The sequence below is a fragment of the Alternaria arborescens genome, assembly GCF_004154835.1.
Source record: "Alternaria arborescens strain FERA 675 chromosome Unknown contig_7, whole genome shotgun sequence".
Taxonomy (NCBI): Eukaryota; Fungi; Ascomycota; class Dothideomycetes; order Pleosporales; family Pleosporaceae; genus Alternaria; species Alternaria arborescens.
Genome location: NW_021167862.1, coordinates 1,080,898 through 1,095,993, shown reverse-complemented (window position 1 = coordinate 1,095,993; position 15,096 = coordinate 1,080,898). Strand labels below are relative to the sequence as shown.

General features: G+C 51.9%; 3 protein-coding genes across 3 annotated transcripts; 1 reads left to right on the top strand and 2 right to left on the bottom strand.

The window, feature by feature from the left end:
* Window positions 1-164: 164 nt before the first annotated feature.
* AA0111_g4134 (hypothetical protein) lies at window positions 165-1,196 on the bottom strand (the record flags this gene model as incomplete). Its single annotated transcript, XM_028650100.1, has 1 exon — window positions 165-1,196. The coding sequence occupies one exon, from the start codon at window positions 1,194-1,196 to the stop codon at window positions 165-167; it is 1,032 nt and encodes a 343-aa protein (XP_028508673.1).
* A 5,147-nt stretch (window positions 1,197-6,343) lies between these two features.
* AA0111_g4133 (Nucleolar protein 12) lies at window positions 6,344-8,101 on the bottom strand (the record flags this gene model as incomplete). Its single annotated transcript, XM_028650099.1, has 2 exons — window positions 6,344-7,906; window positions 7,958-8,101. The coding sequence occupies 2 exons, from the start codon at window positions 8,099-8,101 to the stop codon at window positions 6,344-6,346; spliced, it is 1,707 nt and encodes a 568-aa protein (XP_028508668.1).
* A 583-nt stretch (window positions 8,102-8,684) lies between these two features.
* AA0111_g4132 (hypothetical protein) lies at window positions 8,685-11,160 on the top strand (the record flags this gene model as incomplete). Its single annotated transcript, XM_028650098.1, has 4 exons — window positions 8,685-8,814; window positions 8,859-9,936; window positions 9,991-10,477; window positions 10,531-11,160. The coding sequence occupies 4 exons, from the start codon at window positions 8,685-8,687 to the stop codon at window positions 11,158-11,160; spliced, it is 2,325 nt and encodes a 774-aa protein (XP_028508667.1).
* Between the last annotated feature and the right edge of the window lie 3,936 nt (window positions 11,161-15,096).

The window sequence follows — 15,096 nt, the reverse complement described above, 5'->3', positions numbered from 1 at the left end:
TAAAATGCATAAGCCAACCGGATTTCCCAAAAGCACTCGCTTCGTAAGTCGTGAAATGAAGGGGAGCTCCCGAAAGGAACTGTCAAGAATATCAGATGTCGAAATTAAAGAGGTGTAGAAGTCGAATCGTAGAAGGAGCATGAGATGTTGGCGGCGATGGGAATCTAGCCCTCGTCTTCAACATCATCGTCGTCCTCTTCTTCGTCCTCTTCACTTGTGCTGTGACGCTGCACAGCACCCGCCTTGTTCTTCTTGATAGTTGGTGTTCCCTTGAGCTGCGTCGCGGATGCCTTGCGCTTTGGCACAGAGCTGGCGGGCTTGGAAGGCATGGATGCGTTCTCCTTGTTGCCATCTTCACCCTCGCCTTTTGCAGCCGCATTGTCCATTGCAGCCACCTCCTCTGCCGTCAAGAAGCGACCACCGGGACCACGGGGACGGCGCATGGCGTGATTGTGTCTGGACTCATGCAGGTATGGCTTTCGTCCCTTGGACGTCAGCCTCAGCGCATCCTCAAGCTTTTGCCTCGCGAGACGTCTCTTCAAGATGCGATGGAACTGTTTAGCATTCACGTAGAGCGGCGCCTCCTCAGGCTGCGCTCCTCCGGCGACGAGCTCTGGTGACTGTTGGTGTTGGGATTGCTGGGTCATTGGAGGGACTGAAGGCCTGGGCCCGCCGTGGTTCATTACAGGCTGGGGTTGCTGCATTGCGGGGCTGCTGATCTGCGTGCTCATACGTCGTTGTTGTTGCATCTGAGTCGGCGTCATCACTTGAGATGGAAGCGCACTGTTCATCGCATTGGAGACATTGGTCGGAGATCGAGGAGCTACGCGTCCGTCGCCCTTCATCTGAGACACCGACATACGTGGAGATGCGCGCGGGTCCTGTGCGAGTTGACCGGGAATAGCATTCTGGTCATAGTATCCAGCCGGACCAGCAGCAGCGGCCGTGGCTAACGCTGCAGCCTGCTGGTGCTGTGCCTGTTGAGATGCCATGTAAGGGTTCTGCATGCCAGCGGCCATGTACGCTTGCTGTTGCGGAAACCCCATTTGCTGGTGGTGTTGAGGGTGTGGCGCACCGCCATGGTTGTAACCCTGAGAGGGGAGGATTGGAGAGGATTGTTGACCGAACTGTTGCATCTGCTGCTGGGTGGGTGCTGGCCCATGATGGGATTGCGAAAATTGGGCGTAGTCGGTCATGGTGAAGATGTCTCCAACGTTGGCTTGTTTGGTGGTTAGAGACGAGATAGTGGGAGGATTACAGTAGGCGCGTAGCGCAGGTAGGCTGGGTCGCGTTCAGGGCAGGGTCAGCTCTCGATGTGTTGTCAGTGGCCACGCTTAGTTGAGGCGACTTCGCTAGAGCGCACGGCTGGAGCCTTGAGTTTGGAGGCGCGAAGATTGCGATTGGGCGCCGAGAGGGCAGTGCGCGTTTACAAGTGGTAAAGCGTTTTGTCGAGGGTGAAACTGCACTCTAGAGGGCCGCGCCGTAGTGGGGAATAGTCGTTGCGGGTATTCACCAGTTAGAAATGAAGATGAGGACTGTCTACACAGTTAGGAGTACTGTCAGCTAATGATGTCGAAGTTGGCATGTGCTGGCTGGGCGGGCGATGCGCTGGCACATTGGCAGTCAAGGGTGCAACGTGCATATGCATGACGGTGGACACTTACCTTGATCAGTAGCAGCGCGTATTGTCGGTTGCTGCGCCGTCGAGATGACAGGTAGGCTTAGATACCTTTCGGCTTTGAAGCCTAGGGCGACCAGCGAGCGGACAAATGTATATTGTCGTTGCGCAGGTGACAGCAGCGTGGTCCAAGTAGCGGGCAGAGAGCGCGATACAAAGAGGCTTGGTGGGCTGTGTGTTGCGGAACTAATGCGACGTCAGCCCTTGAACATGTGAAGCGCACGCGTAGTGTCAGAGCATGCGGTCTGCTCGTAAAGAAAAACCGGAGAGGCAACAGCGCGTCATGTCGAAGGGACGTGGTATGGCGCTGCGACGACAATGGCCGTGTCTGAATGGATGCGCCTTCCTTCAAGATGTCTCCATGATGAAGTGGAAGCGAGTGCGATTTAGATCCGCTGGCGTACAAGCAAAACGAACATCGCGACGATAGGCGCAACGAGCACGCGTGTGCAGATCAGGGCGCGAGGATGGGGTTGACTTACCAATGGGTGTTGTGGTCTGCAGCAAAATGCGATCCCGTGATCTATTGCTCCACGGTCTGTGGTTGGGGAGATTTGCGAGTCGAGGTTACAGGCCGATCTTCTTGACTTGACGACCAGACGCGAGCCAACTGATGCAGGACGGAACCTTTTGAGCGCAAGCGCAGGGTAGAGAGAGAGAGAGAGAGAGAGAGAGTTTTGTGTATTTCTTATATGTCTTGTTGTATAGTTGTGCTTGCTGGAGCCCCGGACGCGTTGAAGATGCGTAGAATGATCGTGCTAAAATGCTCTGGGGAGGAGGACCAGATGATTGGAAGGCGCGAAAGAGTTCAGGAAGGAGCGGTCGGCGACGCCTATAATTCGATGACCCGCCGACACGCTAAGCTCACTAGCGGCTCGCAGGGATTGTGGCCCCATACTTGTGGGCAAGACAGCCACACTGGATTCTCGTCCTCAACGGGACAGTTGGCCATGTGCAACAGAGGCAGACAGCACGCATCACTGTTCCCATGTGCTTCCATCTATAAGAATGCATCTTGGTCTTGGGTGATTGAAGTTGTTCTCGGGAAGCTAACGAGTGAAGCGGGGTTGGCGCAAAACCCCGACGTCCCGAGGCTCAACCGATGACGTGGGTAGAGTACACACGTGCTTCCAGCTTCAGCCCAGCGCCAAATCGCTCATGTTTTTCACAACTCTGTGTAATTCTTCTTCCACTTCGAAATTGAATTTCAGCTTCAGGCAAATCACAGTGCACACATGATCTGGAAGACAGGGCATTATGCTGGTACCAGCTTTTCGATTGGCGCGTCCTTGGAAATTGCTCCGCCCCCAGACGGCAGATCCGTTGCAGGTTGGGTACCATAGTACGCCGGTACGGGCGGGCGCCAAACTCTGAGCTGGCTCTGCCCTGGCAAGACCCATCCATCTATTTGATCACGCCTTGACATAAGGGGACGAGAAACAACAGCCTCGTTGCTCACTGTTGCAATATGTGACGCTTGCTTCACCGGCAAGCAGTGTGCTTGCGCATCTGACAGAGCACCGCGGAGTTGTGAACACACACCCTTCCGTGGAGAGCCCGACGCCCTTCAGCCGCCACGCATGCCTCAGGCGACGCGCTGCTTCGCGCTCGACTAGAAGCCGCCACTGCTGTCTCTTACGTCTATTGGCCCAGCTTCCGTCTCGCCCACGTCTCAAGAAAGCATTCAACATCAATTAGAGAGCTCCATGCCATGTGACAATACGGGGAATGATATGAATGATACTATTCCATCCCTTCCTTGCACATCCTGATATGAATGTACGCAGTATGCACCGCCGTCACGTTGGCTGTATAGTAAGCACAACAGAACGCGAATGCAGGTGGGCAAAGTCTGACCCCCCAACCCGAGCCGCTTCAGCGTCCAAGCTTGCGATCGTCACGTTGACCCTGCTTTGCATGGAGAAAAGAGTGTGCTCATGCCGCACAAAACAAAAGAAAGGCTCCTGTTCTACTTTGAATCTCGACTCGTCAAGCCGAGACGCGTACTGTCCTTGTCTCAAGATCGGTAGGCCTCAAGACCAGCCACTGACATTTCCCGCCACACACCACGCTGCGTCATCCTCCTCGGACCCAAGGCAACGGTTCGGCCGCTCGCAAGTCACACAATTTTGTTGATACTTCGGCCCATTTACTCTAACATGTGCTTTTCGTCCGGCGGCTGAAGATGGATGTTATCTCGAAAGCAACCACCACATGAAATGCAAGGGGAACAATTCCTTGGCCAGAAGCTCGCTTCGCGCTGCCTTGAACCCAACCCTACCTTTGCCGGCATAATGTCAGGAGTTCTGGCACTGTCGGACGCTCTGGCACCCGTTATGGACTCCGTTCTTGATACTGCACCTCCATCTATACGGGTTCCACAGCAGTCAATCAAATGCCTCACTTCCGCCATTGCACCATTCGCGCGACACGCGAACCCAAGTACCAGAACGGTGCCGACGCAGCTCGGCTGTGTATCTGCCACCAGCCTTGTACCGCAGCGTATCAGTTTCGATTGCTCATCGCGTTAATCTAATCAGGTTACATCTTCCGCTGGTGTGCATGGCCCCCTCCACACACACACAACCCACGCGTTCATCCTTGGGCGACCATCAGCTCAATGCCGTGCAGCACGCGAGAATCCTACAGGAAGTTGACATTTGAATCATCAGCTGCTTCTGTGCCACACTTCTTCCACTAATCTCACTTTCATTGCGGTCGACTTCTGAACCTTTACCTCGATAATGAATGCGTGGGTGATTGTATTGGGCTTCTGTTGAAACGCTGTTCGGCTTGAGCAAATGCTGACCCGCCACCCGCAGCCGTCAGTGTTGCTCTCCACCTCGGATCGGGATAATGGTCGTGTTCAGCACATCCCGGATGAAACCGTTGCTCCAGTTGACAAGGGAACATCGGTGAAGCACTTGTCGCGTGCACCACCGTGCTCGTTTCATCTTGATCTTACTGCACATTGCGGCTCTTACAGTATTTGATGTGCGATTAGAGTTCGCGCCTCCGCAGATCCCCCAGACGTTCAGCATTGCGCCCACTGTACCGCACCGCACCAGTCATGGTCTTCAACTGCGGCTTACCAGCCTGTAAGACAGACGCTCTGAGCGGCGCTTATGAAACACCACTGGACATGATGTCTAATGCTCAACAAGGTATCACAGTTTTCAATTTCAGTACCTTAATCCTACCAGTTCTACCAAAAAAATGGCACCATCAGCAATATCCACCGTAGAAGCGGAACCGGAGCAAGCGACTAGAGAAATATGTCACCGGCACCGTATACAATAGAAAACTCAAACGTGTATAGGAATAACACGCCCTAGTTTACCGCCTACGTTAGCTTCTAAGAAGAAATTCTAGATAGATTAATAGCATTGCAGACTTCTAAGTTCTCTATCTATATCTAGAAAGGTCTTAACACGCTTTGTTATAGTAGGTATAAGTACTTTGCTCTAAAGAGATGTTCAGTTTCTCTTTGAGGTAGTGACGGTGTTATTACAGTCCATGTGTCATGCTTTATTCACTGGTAAGATCTCCGGTAATCCTTGACGACAATTAGTCAAGCGGGCCGATCGGGCTATTAGAAGACGACTTCCAAGGTGAAGAAAAGACAGGCAAGAAAGAAGAAGCATCAAGTGGTGCACGTCCACGGCCTGCGTCCGAGCTGCGAGTCACTCACGCATCAGGTTGCAGGATGTCAGACACGCGGTCTCATATGCCCCAGAATATACAACAGATAGAGGAAATGGACAAGGACAGCATATGCAATGGACCGACACCCAGTCCTGAGTTCAACACGATCCTGTTTCATCACAGAAGGTTAACGGCTAGCTAAAAGAGGAAACCACTTTTGTAGAGATCTTAGAAACATTTATCACCTAAACAATCCACCTCAATCAACATGAGTCTCATGAAATTCTACAAGTGGTTCAAGAGCGGAAGGGTACCAAAGCTCTTTGTATCTTGAGGCGTGCATACTATCACATATCCAATTCCTATAGCCGACCTTCCACGTAGACTACGGATAGTCGTACTGAACTACATGCGTCGTGTCATGGAGAGCACTAGTACCCAACTATCAAGCAACCATACCGCTCTTGTCCTTTACAGATTTGTCGTGAAGGCAAACGCCTACCGTGGGTGAAGGCGAGCTCGCGAATAGAGGTGAAGTGAGTTGATTTTAGAATCGCAACCAAGACAGTGTGTTCACCCGCTATCAAGTGCACGGGTGACGTGAGTAAGTCTGATGTCCCATCTTCTAATAGGGGAGTAGCCGTGTATGTCAACTTGGTTGTCTTCAACAACCCATTTCTAGCCTTGAGATAAGACTGCGATAACTTGCGGGGGCCAAGAGCCTTTTTCTTTTTGAGGATCTTGGTATGTCTTGTTGAAACATGATGGTTGTGTAGCATCAGGTACTGACAGCTCGGGTGAGCCCATCTTGGAAATGTTTTGTGTTCTTAGTGCTTACGTTAAGAAAGTGTAGTGGAAGGACAGCAAAGCCGAGAGCCTTGGTCGTGAGGTTTCACCGCAATGTGTTTTTGCTGACTGCAAGCTCTTTTGTAGAAATGCGCACGTAATGTATCGATTGAGCCCCGCGACAGCTGTATATATCCTACAGCTTCCGTGTTTGCAGGTTGAATTCGCTGACTATCACTGTTTCTTGCCGCCAGTCTTCTTCCAGCCTGCACTTCTGCTCTTCCGTCCATTAGGACCCTTCTTCTTGCCTCCACTGCCCTTGAACTTGAGCCCACTCTTACCCTGTCTCTCGCTCGCTCTGTGACCTTCAAACACGAAACCCTCCTTCGTCTGTGCCTTGGCGACCTTGCCCAACATCGATCTTGCACGTCCCTGTTGTGACTTCTGCTCTTCAGTAAGCTTTTGCTTGTAGCCAGCACCTGGCCTGCCCTTTGATGCACCCTCTGTCTTGGATGGTGGCGGTCCTCTCGGCTTGTCCTTGTTCTTCTTCTCTGCTTTGCAGCGTGTAACACGGAGTTTGCGGGGAAGCATAGGTGGGAACATTTTTTCGTTAAGTTGCAGTGCGGCTTCCACGCCATTCTCGTCCACGAACTGTACGTAGGCGAATCCCTTACCGACTCTCGTCTTTGCATCGCGGACTACGCGCACACTCTCGATCTTCCCGCATTTGGCAAAGTGCGTCCAGAGGCCTTCTTCAACGTCAGAGGCAGGCCTCTTCTTCTTGGGCTTCTCGCCTTCGGCCACGGGCGTTTGGGATTCATCGTCTACAAAAGGAAGGTTGCCAACGAAGACGCAACGGCGGTGGTCGACTTTGTATGGATGGGCCAATGAGTCGACGTGGAGGTGGCGCTTGAGGAGCATGGAGCCGTTTAGCCTCTTGACAGCCTCCCTCGCCGCGACCTTGGTTGCGTACACAGCGTATGCATTCGTGCTCTTTGTAGTCGCATCCATGATGTCCTTGGTTGCAAAGGCAGCGCGTTTGGGTAGCGAGGTACCGAATGCTGTCGAGCGGTAACGTATCGACTCGATCTTATGCGGGGGCTTGTTGTCGGCGAGATCAGGGATGAAGGACTCTAGGTGCTTCTTGAGGGCCTTTTCGGCGGGCTTTGAGTTTATACACTCGACAGAGACATTGCCTAGGAAGACGGTGCGCGATGCCTTCTCCACTTCCGAAGCGCTCTCGTCGGTCTTCTCCATGAGCGACTCGTGCTTGGGGATTGTAAGGTCTTCAGCCTTGTCGGCATCATTGACATCTTCCGCATCCTCGTCGTCGTCTTCTTCTCCTGAAGATTCGCCTTCATCGTTGTCGTCTGAAGATTCATCATCCTCATCGCCCTCATCCTCGTCCTCTTCTTCTGTCTTGCGCTTTTTTTGTCTTTGCTCCTCCTCCTTCTCTTCCTCTCGTGCCAATTTTCGCATGTAGGCATCCTCGACTTCCTCCTTGTCACCTCGCTTGCGCTTTTTAGGCTTTTCTACTGCGCCGTGCAGTGCAGCTTCACGCAGTTTTGCAAGCGCTGCCTCGTCCTTGGACTCTGACCCTTCGCTAACATCCGACATGTCCTCATCTTCGTCTCCATCCTCGTCGTCGTCATCATCGGAGGGCAAGCTTTCAGATGCCGAGCTCAGTTCCGCATCGTTCGCATCGCCTTCGTCTTCATCTTCACTCGAGTCCTCGGTCGCTTTCTCTTGGGCGCGCGCCTGGTAGCGTGATTTTGGGGGCGCTTGTACAGGACCCGCCTGTACATGAATTAGCAATCACTCTTCAGCACGTGTATGCGATAGACGTACACTGGTCGCAAACAGCGATGCTAGCGCAGGGTCAAACGCTTTCTTGTCAACTTTGATGAATGAAGTGCCCGACTTGTGGCTCTTCTTGGGCGTATCTGTCTTCTTGTCTGTCTTCACAGCGCGTTTGTCGTTTGATTTAGCCATTGCGACAATCGAGATGTTGCCGGCAGCAAGCTCGTCAAAAAGTTTTGGTGGAGACTCACAGGCACTGGGCACTAGACCCAAACGAGATAGGGCAGTGCGGTCATTCGCAAGACTCTCAGGGCCTCTCCCGGGCAGTCGACCCGCTTCTGAGCGCAGTTTAGACCATCCCGACCAAGCTGCCCTCCACGTTCACTACAGACTCCCTCATGAGAGTCGCTGTCCCGCGTTTGCTTCCCGACGTAAACAAACATCCCAGACCTGCCACCCAGTCGCTCCTGCCACAGACATCTCCACACGCACCCTCGACGCCCGCGTCCTTGACCCCAGGAGCACCGTTTTTGACCACTCACCGGATCCAGCGCCCTCCACCTCCCACAACGCCCATAGAGCATCGCAGGCGCCTACAGTATTCTTTGCAACTCGTTTTCGGGACATTGGTCACGAGTTGAGGCAATCTTCGGCGTGGGCGCACTATGAGCGCGCCCGAACAGACCAGACGGAGCACCTCGAGAACAGCTCCCGGCACCGCTGAGGAAGTCGCGCAGACTCAAAGTACGTTCCCATCTACTCCGTAGCAATCCCGATGCTCTCTTTCGCCTTTCTCAAGCCCAGCGTTGCGCCCTTGGTCGCCTCTCCAGAGACCGTCGATCTTTGCGTCAACAACCGAGGCGACGACGGCGTCGCGAACTCACCTCCCTCACCACGCCTCTTACGTACGTCGTCCGAATATGCACCAGATCTAACAGCCCCTCCACAGGTGCAATTCCAACGCCCACGATAGAATTACCTGACCCCGCCTCTGCAACCTCTCCTCCCGACCACCCTGCGCCAGCCCAGGTGCCAACAGCAGCTGCCGAAGATCCTTCTGCAGTCGCTGCCGCGATGCTGTCTACCATGGCAGCTCCGACTACAGTGCTCACAGAATCGCTGCCCACCGAACAAGCCCCTAATGGCTTCGATGACATCGCCGACAACGGCTCTAGCAGCTTGAGCGAGCTCGGAGACGCATCAGACGACCAGTCAGAACCCACACAACGGCCGAGCGCAGTAGCAGACATGGACGAAGATGATTCAGAGGCTGAGACTGAGCGACTGCACAACACGCCTCGAAAGCTCGCGCGCACTGCTACAGAGACGTCATTACTCTCCGAGCCCATCTACACAAGAACTCCAAGCAAGCTCGCGCATTCCAAAACCATCGAGCACGATGATTCTGCTCCACCCACACCCACTGCCATTACAGACGACGCAACCATGGGCGAAGCACCCACAACCGAGAACCCTCTGCATTCTCTCTCGCTCATCGCAGCATCCGAGGCGGCGAATCTCGAGCATGTCGGTATGAAAAGGAAGCGTGCCAGTGCTGAGAGAAGTCCTGTGGATGAGCGTGAAGAGGAGCCATCACGGAAGCGAAGCATAAACGCGAAGGGCTCGGCGCTTGATGGTCTGGCTGATGCTGCAGCGGACCGACAGGGCCAGATGGACGCAGACGAAGAGCTTGAGAACGCTGAAGAGAACCTATCGGCCCTCGCACGAGAAGAACTAGAACTCGAAGAGCGACAAGCCAATATCGCAGCACAGACTGTCAGTGAGATGGCCACCGTCGCGAAACACACTAAACCAAGGAAAGGCGGCAGGAGGGGGAAAAGGAAGATGGAGGATCCTAGCTATGCCTACGCCGAGACGTTCGCAGCTGCTGAAGCACACGAGGCTGAAGCTGAGGGCGAGCATGACGACGAGGATAGCGCGGTGCTTGACGAGGAGGTGACCAAGAAAAAGCAGGCTATCGATGAACTTGCAAAGATCGAGAAGAAGTTCAAGCTTTTCCGAGAGAAGTAAGTGACGTGCCTTGAATCCAGTTACTGATATCAGCTGCTAATTGCCATCAGGTTATGCGACGAGCAGATAGCGCAACTCGAAAGGGAGCTAGAAATGCTCAAGCAGCCGAATTGCGTTCACCCCGAGTATGTTGCCATGATCAAGTGCATAGACGATCGACGCGCCGACAAGATCGCGTACGAGACGAGGCTACTGGAATACAAGCAGAAGAATCTTGAGATAATCACAGCAGCAGAGCGGCACCAAATGCACAGTCAATACTTCCAGACTGTGCGACATATTCGCGAGGAGATTCTCGAGGAGTGCAACCAGCGAGTATTCGAACTGCAACGCGGACGACGCCAGCTTGGTTGCGACGAGACTGAATACATGGTACGACTACCTGAGAAGCGGTCTGACCAGATCAGGCACCAAACAGCGTACAATTTGGAGGTCTCTGTCCTGTCGGGTGTCGCCAAGTACGTAGGGTTCCCAGCAGCACCAGACATCAGTGCTGCGCGGCCAACAGAGATTGACGAAGATCTTCGAGCAATGAAGGTAAGTGGCTGAACGCAACTGCTAGAGAACTAGCAGCTGATTCAGCGCGGTAGATTGCAACGCGTGCTCCAGCACCGCCTCCCTCGTTTCGTACCTATAATAGAACGACAACAGCAGACGAGGCAGCTGCAGAAGAGCAATTCTTAGAAAGTACGCCATGGGCCAATCCACGACATCCTTCGCACCAAGAAAGCCGGTACCCTCCAGGACCGTCCCGCGTACCCAGCTACCAAACACCAGCCGGTCAGCGTCGCATGGTCGATCTCTCAGCTCCCAATGGCTCTGCCTCCACCATCGAAGCGAACTCGAACCCCCCTTCCTCGAACGCTCACAACGCAAACGGTCTACTAGGGGAAGCAGAATCACCAGTCCTACACATGAAGCGCGCACCGATCGATCATGCAGCCTATGCAGAGACACCTGGCTCCGACCCTCGCAACAATATGGGTGTTCTGAGTAGAGAAACATATGGTATGATGTCAAGTCCTGCAGCGCAGCACATGGATATACCGCAAGAACAAAGTGGACAACGTTGGGGTAGCAGCATGCGGCCTATCAATGCAGAGCCCAACGTTGCGCCAGGTCTACCAGGTGCTGGCCGACCAGATGCAGCGCGTGCATCATTGACACAACGCAGTGGCCTCGGTACTGTCAGTGTTGGCAACGGCTTGTTTGGACGGTAATCCGTTCAAGGCACGCTGACTATTGTTCTCGATATTTGTTTTATTATCTATTATGTCTTCATTCCAGTACCATTGGGCGGCGTTTGTTGCGTTAGACTTGGTTTTGCATCCACAGCGGGCTGGCAAGGTAACATGAGCATGATATGACGGGAGGTATAATGCCTTGGCGTTGCCGCGGGAAGTCATCTCCGCTTTCATGTTTACCTCCCATGGAGATTATACATTCTGTTTGGTTTAGGTTCAGGTTCAGGCTCGGGTACAGGTTCACACTTTCGACCCTTTGAGAGCGGACTGAGGACTTAGGGATTAGGGAATGATGGAGATGATACCTTTTGATATCTGCGATGAGCAAATCAATGACATTCCGATGCATTTCTGTTGTTCCGTTCATCTCCGAATGTTCTGTCTTTCGTGATTAGTGCTTATCAACACACCGTTGCGATTGCAAGAATCAACCCACTTCACCTCTAGTGGTGAACTCGTTCTGCAACTCGAACCTCATCTCTTTTGGGTCAGCAGAAGCATGACGGTGGAGCCTCTGCTTCATGGTGTAGAAGACGCGGTCAAGTGATGTGGAGAGAACAAGAAGACGAAGGACTTACAATCTGGGAAAGTTGCTCTCAGCAAAACTAGGCAGCCCCAATATTTCCCTGGAGAAAGACGGAAAGTCATGCATAATTTGAACTCGCCTTTTAGTACACGAAGCACAGAAAAGGGGCGATGGAGAGATGGTTGTGGATATCAAAAAGACTGCCTACAGGAAATTAAACAAGCATGCACCTTCTTAGCAACCGTGAAGTGGGTTGTATGCTATGCTCTCGCATCCCATACGAACACCGAAAGGAATTCCTGGAATTAATTATGACTTTATGGCGTTGGCTGTCTTACTCAAGCTCTAATCAAACTCTAGCATAAGCTCTTGAAAAGTGTAAAGAGCAGTGCTATTTGGTGTCGCTGTTTCTGATTAGGAGAGCGAACTGTAAAGCACTCTATACAAGAGGAAGATTAAATAGGTATAGAGATAATAAGTTTTACCTTACAGCTTACATTAGCTCTTAACAAGAAAACTTATAAAGGTTAATAGTAATGTAGACTTCTAGATTCTCTATTCACGTTTTTATAGCTCTTAATCTACTTTGTTATAGTAAGTAGGAGTACTCTGTTCTATAAAGATATTTGTGGATTTTTTTTATGTAGCAAAATATTTAAAGAAGCATGTAGCAATGTAATTATCTGATAATGGCCTAAACCTATTGGCAGACCGGTAGACGCTTAGTAGGTCGTAGCATAGCATGGCGGCTCTATAGCCACGCTTTAATCGATCGACGTAGGCGCTTCAAAATGTAAAAGGCAAAACGCTATGTATTGCTAGAAACTTACATAACTCGAATAGCGGCGCAAGAGCCAACTCGAGTATGGAATTGCAGCACGGAAATTTCATCACAAAACTTGAACTCTATGGCACAGTTTTTTTTTGGGATTCTGGGCTAGATAGCATGAGTGCGAGAGAAGATCGAACTCACATCAGAGAAGCTTGAACAAAAGCCGAGGGTGTAGCTGGAGTCAGTGCGTGTGATCGACATGATCACGCTGCGGTACAGTCACGAGGGACATGCGTCACAATGGAGATTCCATGTGACAGGCTGAAAGTTACAGCGGCAACCTGCATGAAACGGCTTCGAAGCCTTTTGAGGGTTTAGCTTTGGGGATCTGCGGACATAGTCGCGTATGCACATGCGGCTCATACTCGCGGCTCGATCTCGTAAAGCATGTGGATCACAAACCTACTTACAGTCTCCTTTGAGACATAATCCGTCACCAAATGATATCTTGAATTCAAAGAAAAGTTTAAACCGCAAGAAGCGGATAGAAAACGGCCGAATCTAGTATTCATCATGGCCAAAACAGAGGAAGAGGCTCTCGGCACATGCCTTTCGTGTATGCTTGGAATGATAATGCTTGAGCCTTGCTGATCATGCACAAAGGTTGGATATGTTGATCCGAATCGTGAAGCATCTAGAGATAATTGTCGCCAGGGCGAATGGAATCAGAACTGGAGACGGGTATGACTACAGAAGAGGTTAACAGTAGTGGTATCAGCATCGTCTACGGAGTTGATTGCAAGCCTCCTTTTTTTCCGGTGGTAGGAGTGAGTACGCATATGGTGTAAAGGCCGCTGACTTTTGAGGTTCTGTTTCCCAAATACGGTTGCATATAGACATGGACTCTTGAACAAGGTGGCCCAGGAGAGTAGCAATGACAAAAGCAGATAGCAAGTCAATTAGTGGCTCCAGATCAGGAAGTATCAATGTTAGCTTCCTTGCAACGTGGTCGATATCGAGCTTGCATATAGAAACGACTTTGGCTAGCTGGCCGAGAATATTGGTCGCTTTCGTCAATCCCACGTTGTGATCGTCAGTCCCTGGCAGATGCCGATGCGTGATGCCGGTGGCTGACCGTTTGGTACGCGCTACCCAAAGATCGACCCGTGTAGATCCGAGGATGTTTAACGAAGGCCACGCGAGTGAGTTGTCATGTGCTCGCGTAGAAACAGTTGCCGATGCCTGCGTTGGCCGCATATCGTCACGCGTGAGTCTGGTCACACTCAAAGTTTGGTTCCCGAAACTTTCGCGGGTTACAAAGGGTGCGGCCCGAACGTAGCAGTCGAAGCTGACGTGTGGCTAGGTGGAGTGGAGACCTATCTATGACATACTCGATATCAGATTGCCACGAGGTCGTAGACTGTGGTATCTCCAAGGTTTTGCACCTGAATCAGCGGCACTCGAAGATTTCTTGTGGCCGTTAAGATCGTCGGGTCGCTTGAGGTGACGACGACAAATTGTCGGAGGATGCCATCTGCTAACACGTTAGTCAAGCTCAAGGGTACCACTGCGCTGGATCATGGAAACACCTTTGGATGTGCGGTCAGGATGCTTGCGTCTACGCCTTCCGACGATTTGCGCCATGGCGCCTAGAATGGAAAAGCAAAAAGTCGCGGGGTCTCGCACTTGCGATCCGGGGATTACGACGTCGGGCCGACAGGAAACTTTCGAAGCCTGAAGCGCGTCGCATCCCGTTCGCGGAGTATCGTGATCCTGGGGGATGCTCATGCATGTTGTGCTTGAATCGAGGGAAAGACTTTGAGTCACAACTCACGCCATCACCAGAATGCCCCACTGACATCGACTCGAATACTGACGATTTCGAGCAGGCGAGAAAGGGGAAGGTGGACGCTCATAGCGGCGGAGTTTCAACCCGTCGCATGGGTCTGTTTCGATTGTGCATCAGGTATACCTTGTAGGGCTGAGGTATCAGCCGGGATGTGTTTTGTATCCGTGTCAGGGAACATCGATGAAATTCAACAACCTAATCCGTAGCGATGTCATTGGAATACACAAGTGGACAGAAGTTCTCATACCAATCTATGATGATGACCTACAGAATGCTTCGAAAGTGGCTTGATAGTGTCGGAGGCATGGCTCCTAGGCCGTTTCAATTTTTCCGGGTGCTCAACACAATGAGAGGGCTGCTTAGCTTGAGAATGGCGAGATTGCAATCGTACCGAGAAGTTGCTCGAGGTGCTCAACAAGCGGCTGAATTTTCAAAGTTACCACGGACCGTGTGCTAGGGCACGCGTTCCACACATCCCTACGGCATGGTGGTATGGTGGTATGGGATGTTAGTCGAAGATTTGGCTGTTTCTAAGCTGTTTAGCTCCTGAATTCCGCGGTCTTGCCTGTTAGCGACAATTAGGCCAGTGCTCAAATGACATGTGATGAACAGCGGCACGTTTGTACGCCGTTGTGATAATACATGAAAGTATGTGTTGTTAGCTAAATAAAATGATTGTATTCTTGCCTCGCGTATCTCAAAAGCTGCATCAGGCTCCACAAGTCGATCCCCAACGTTGTGAGAGTCAGTGAACATGATCTTCAA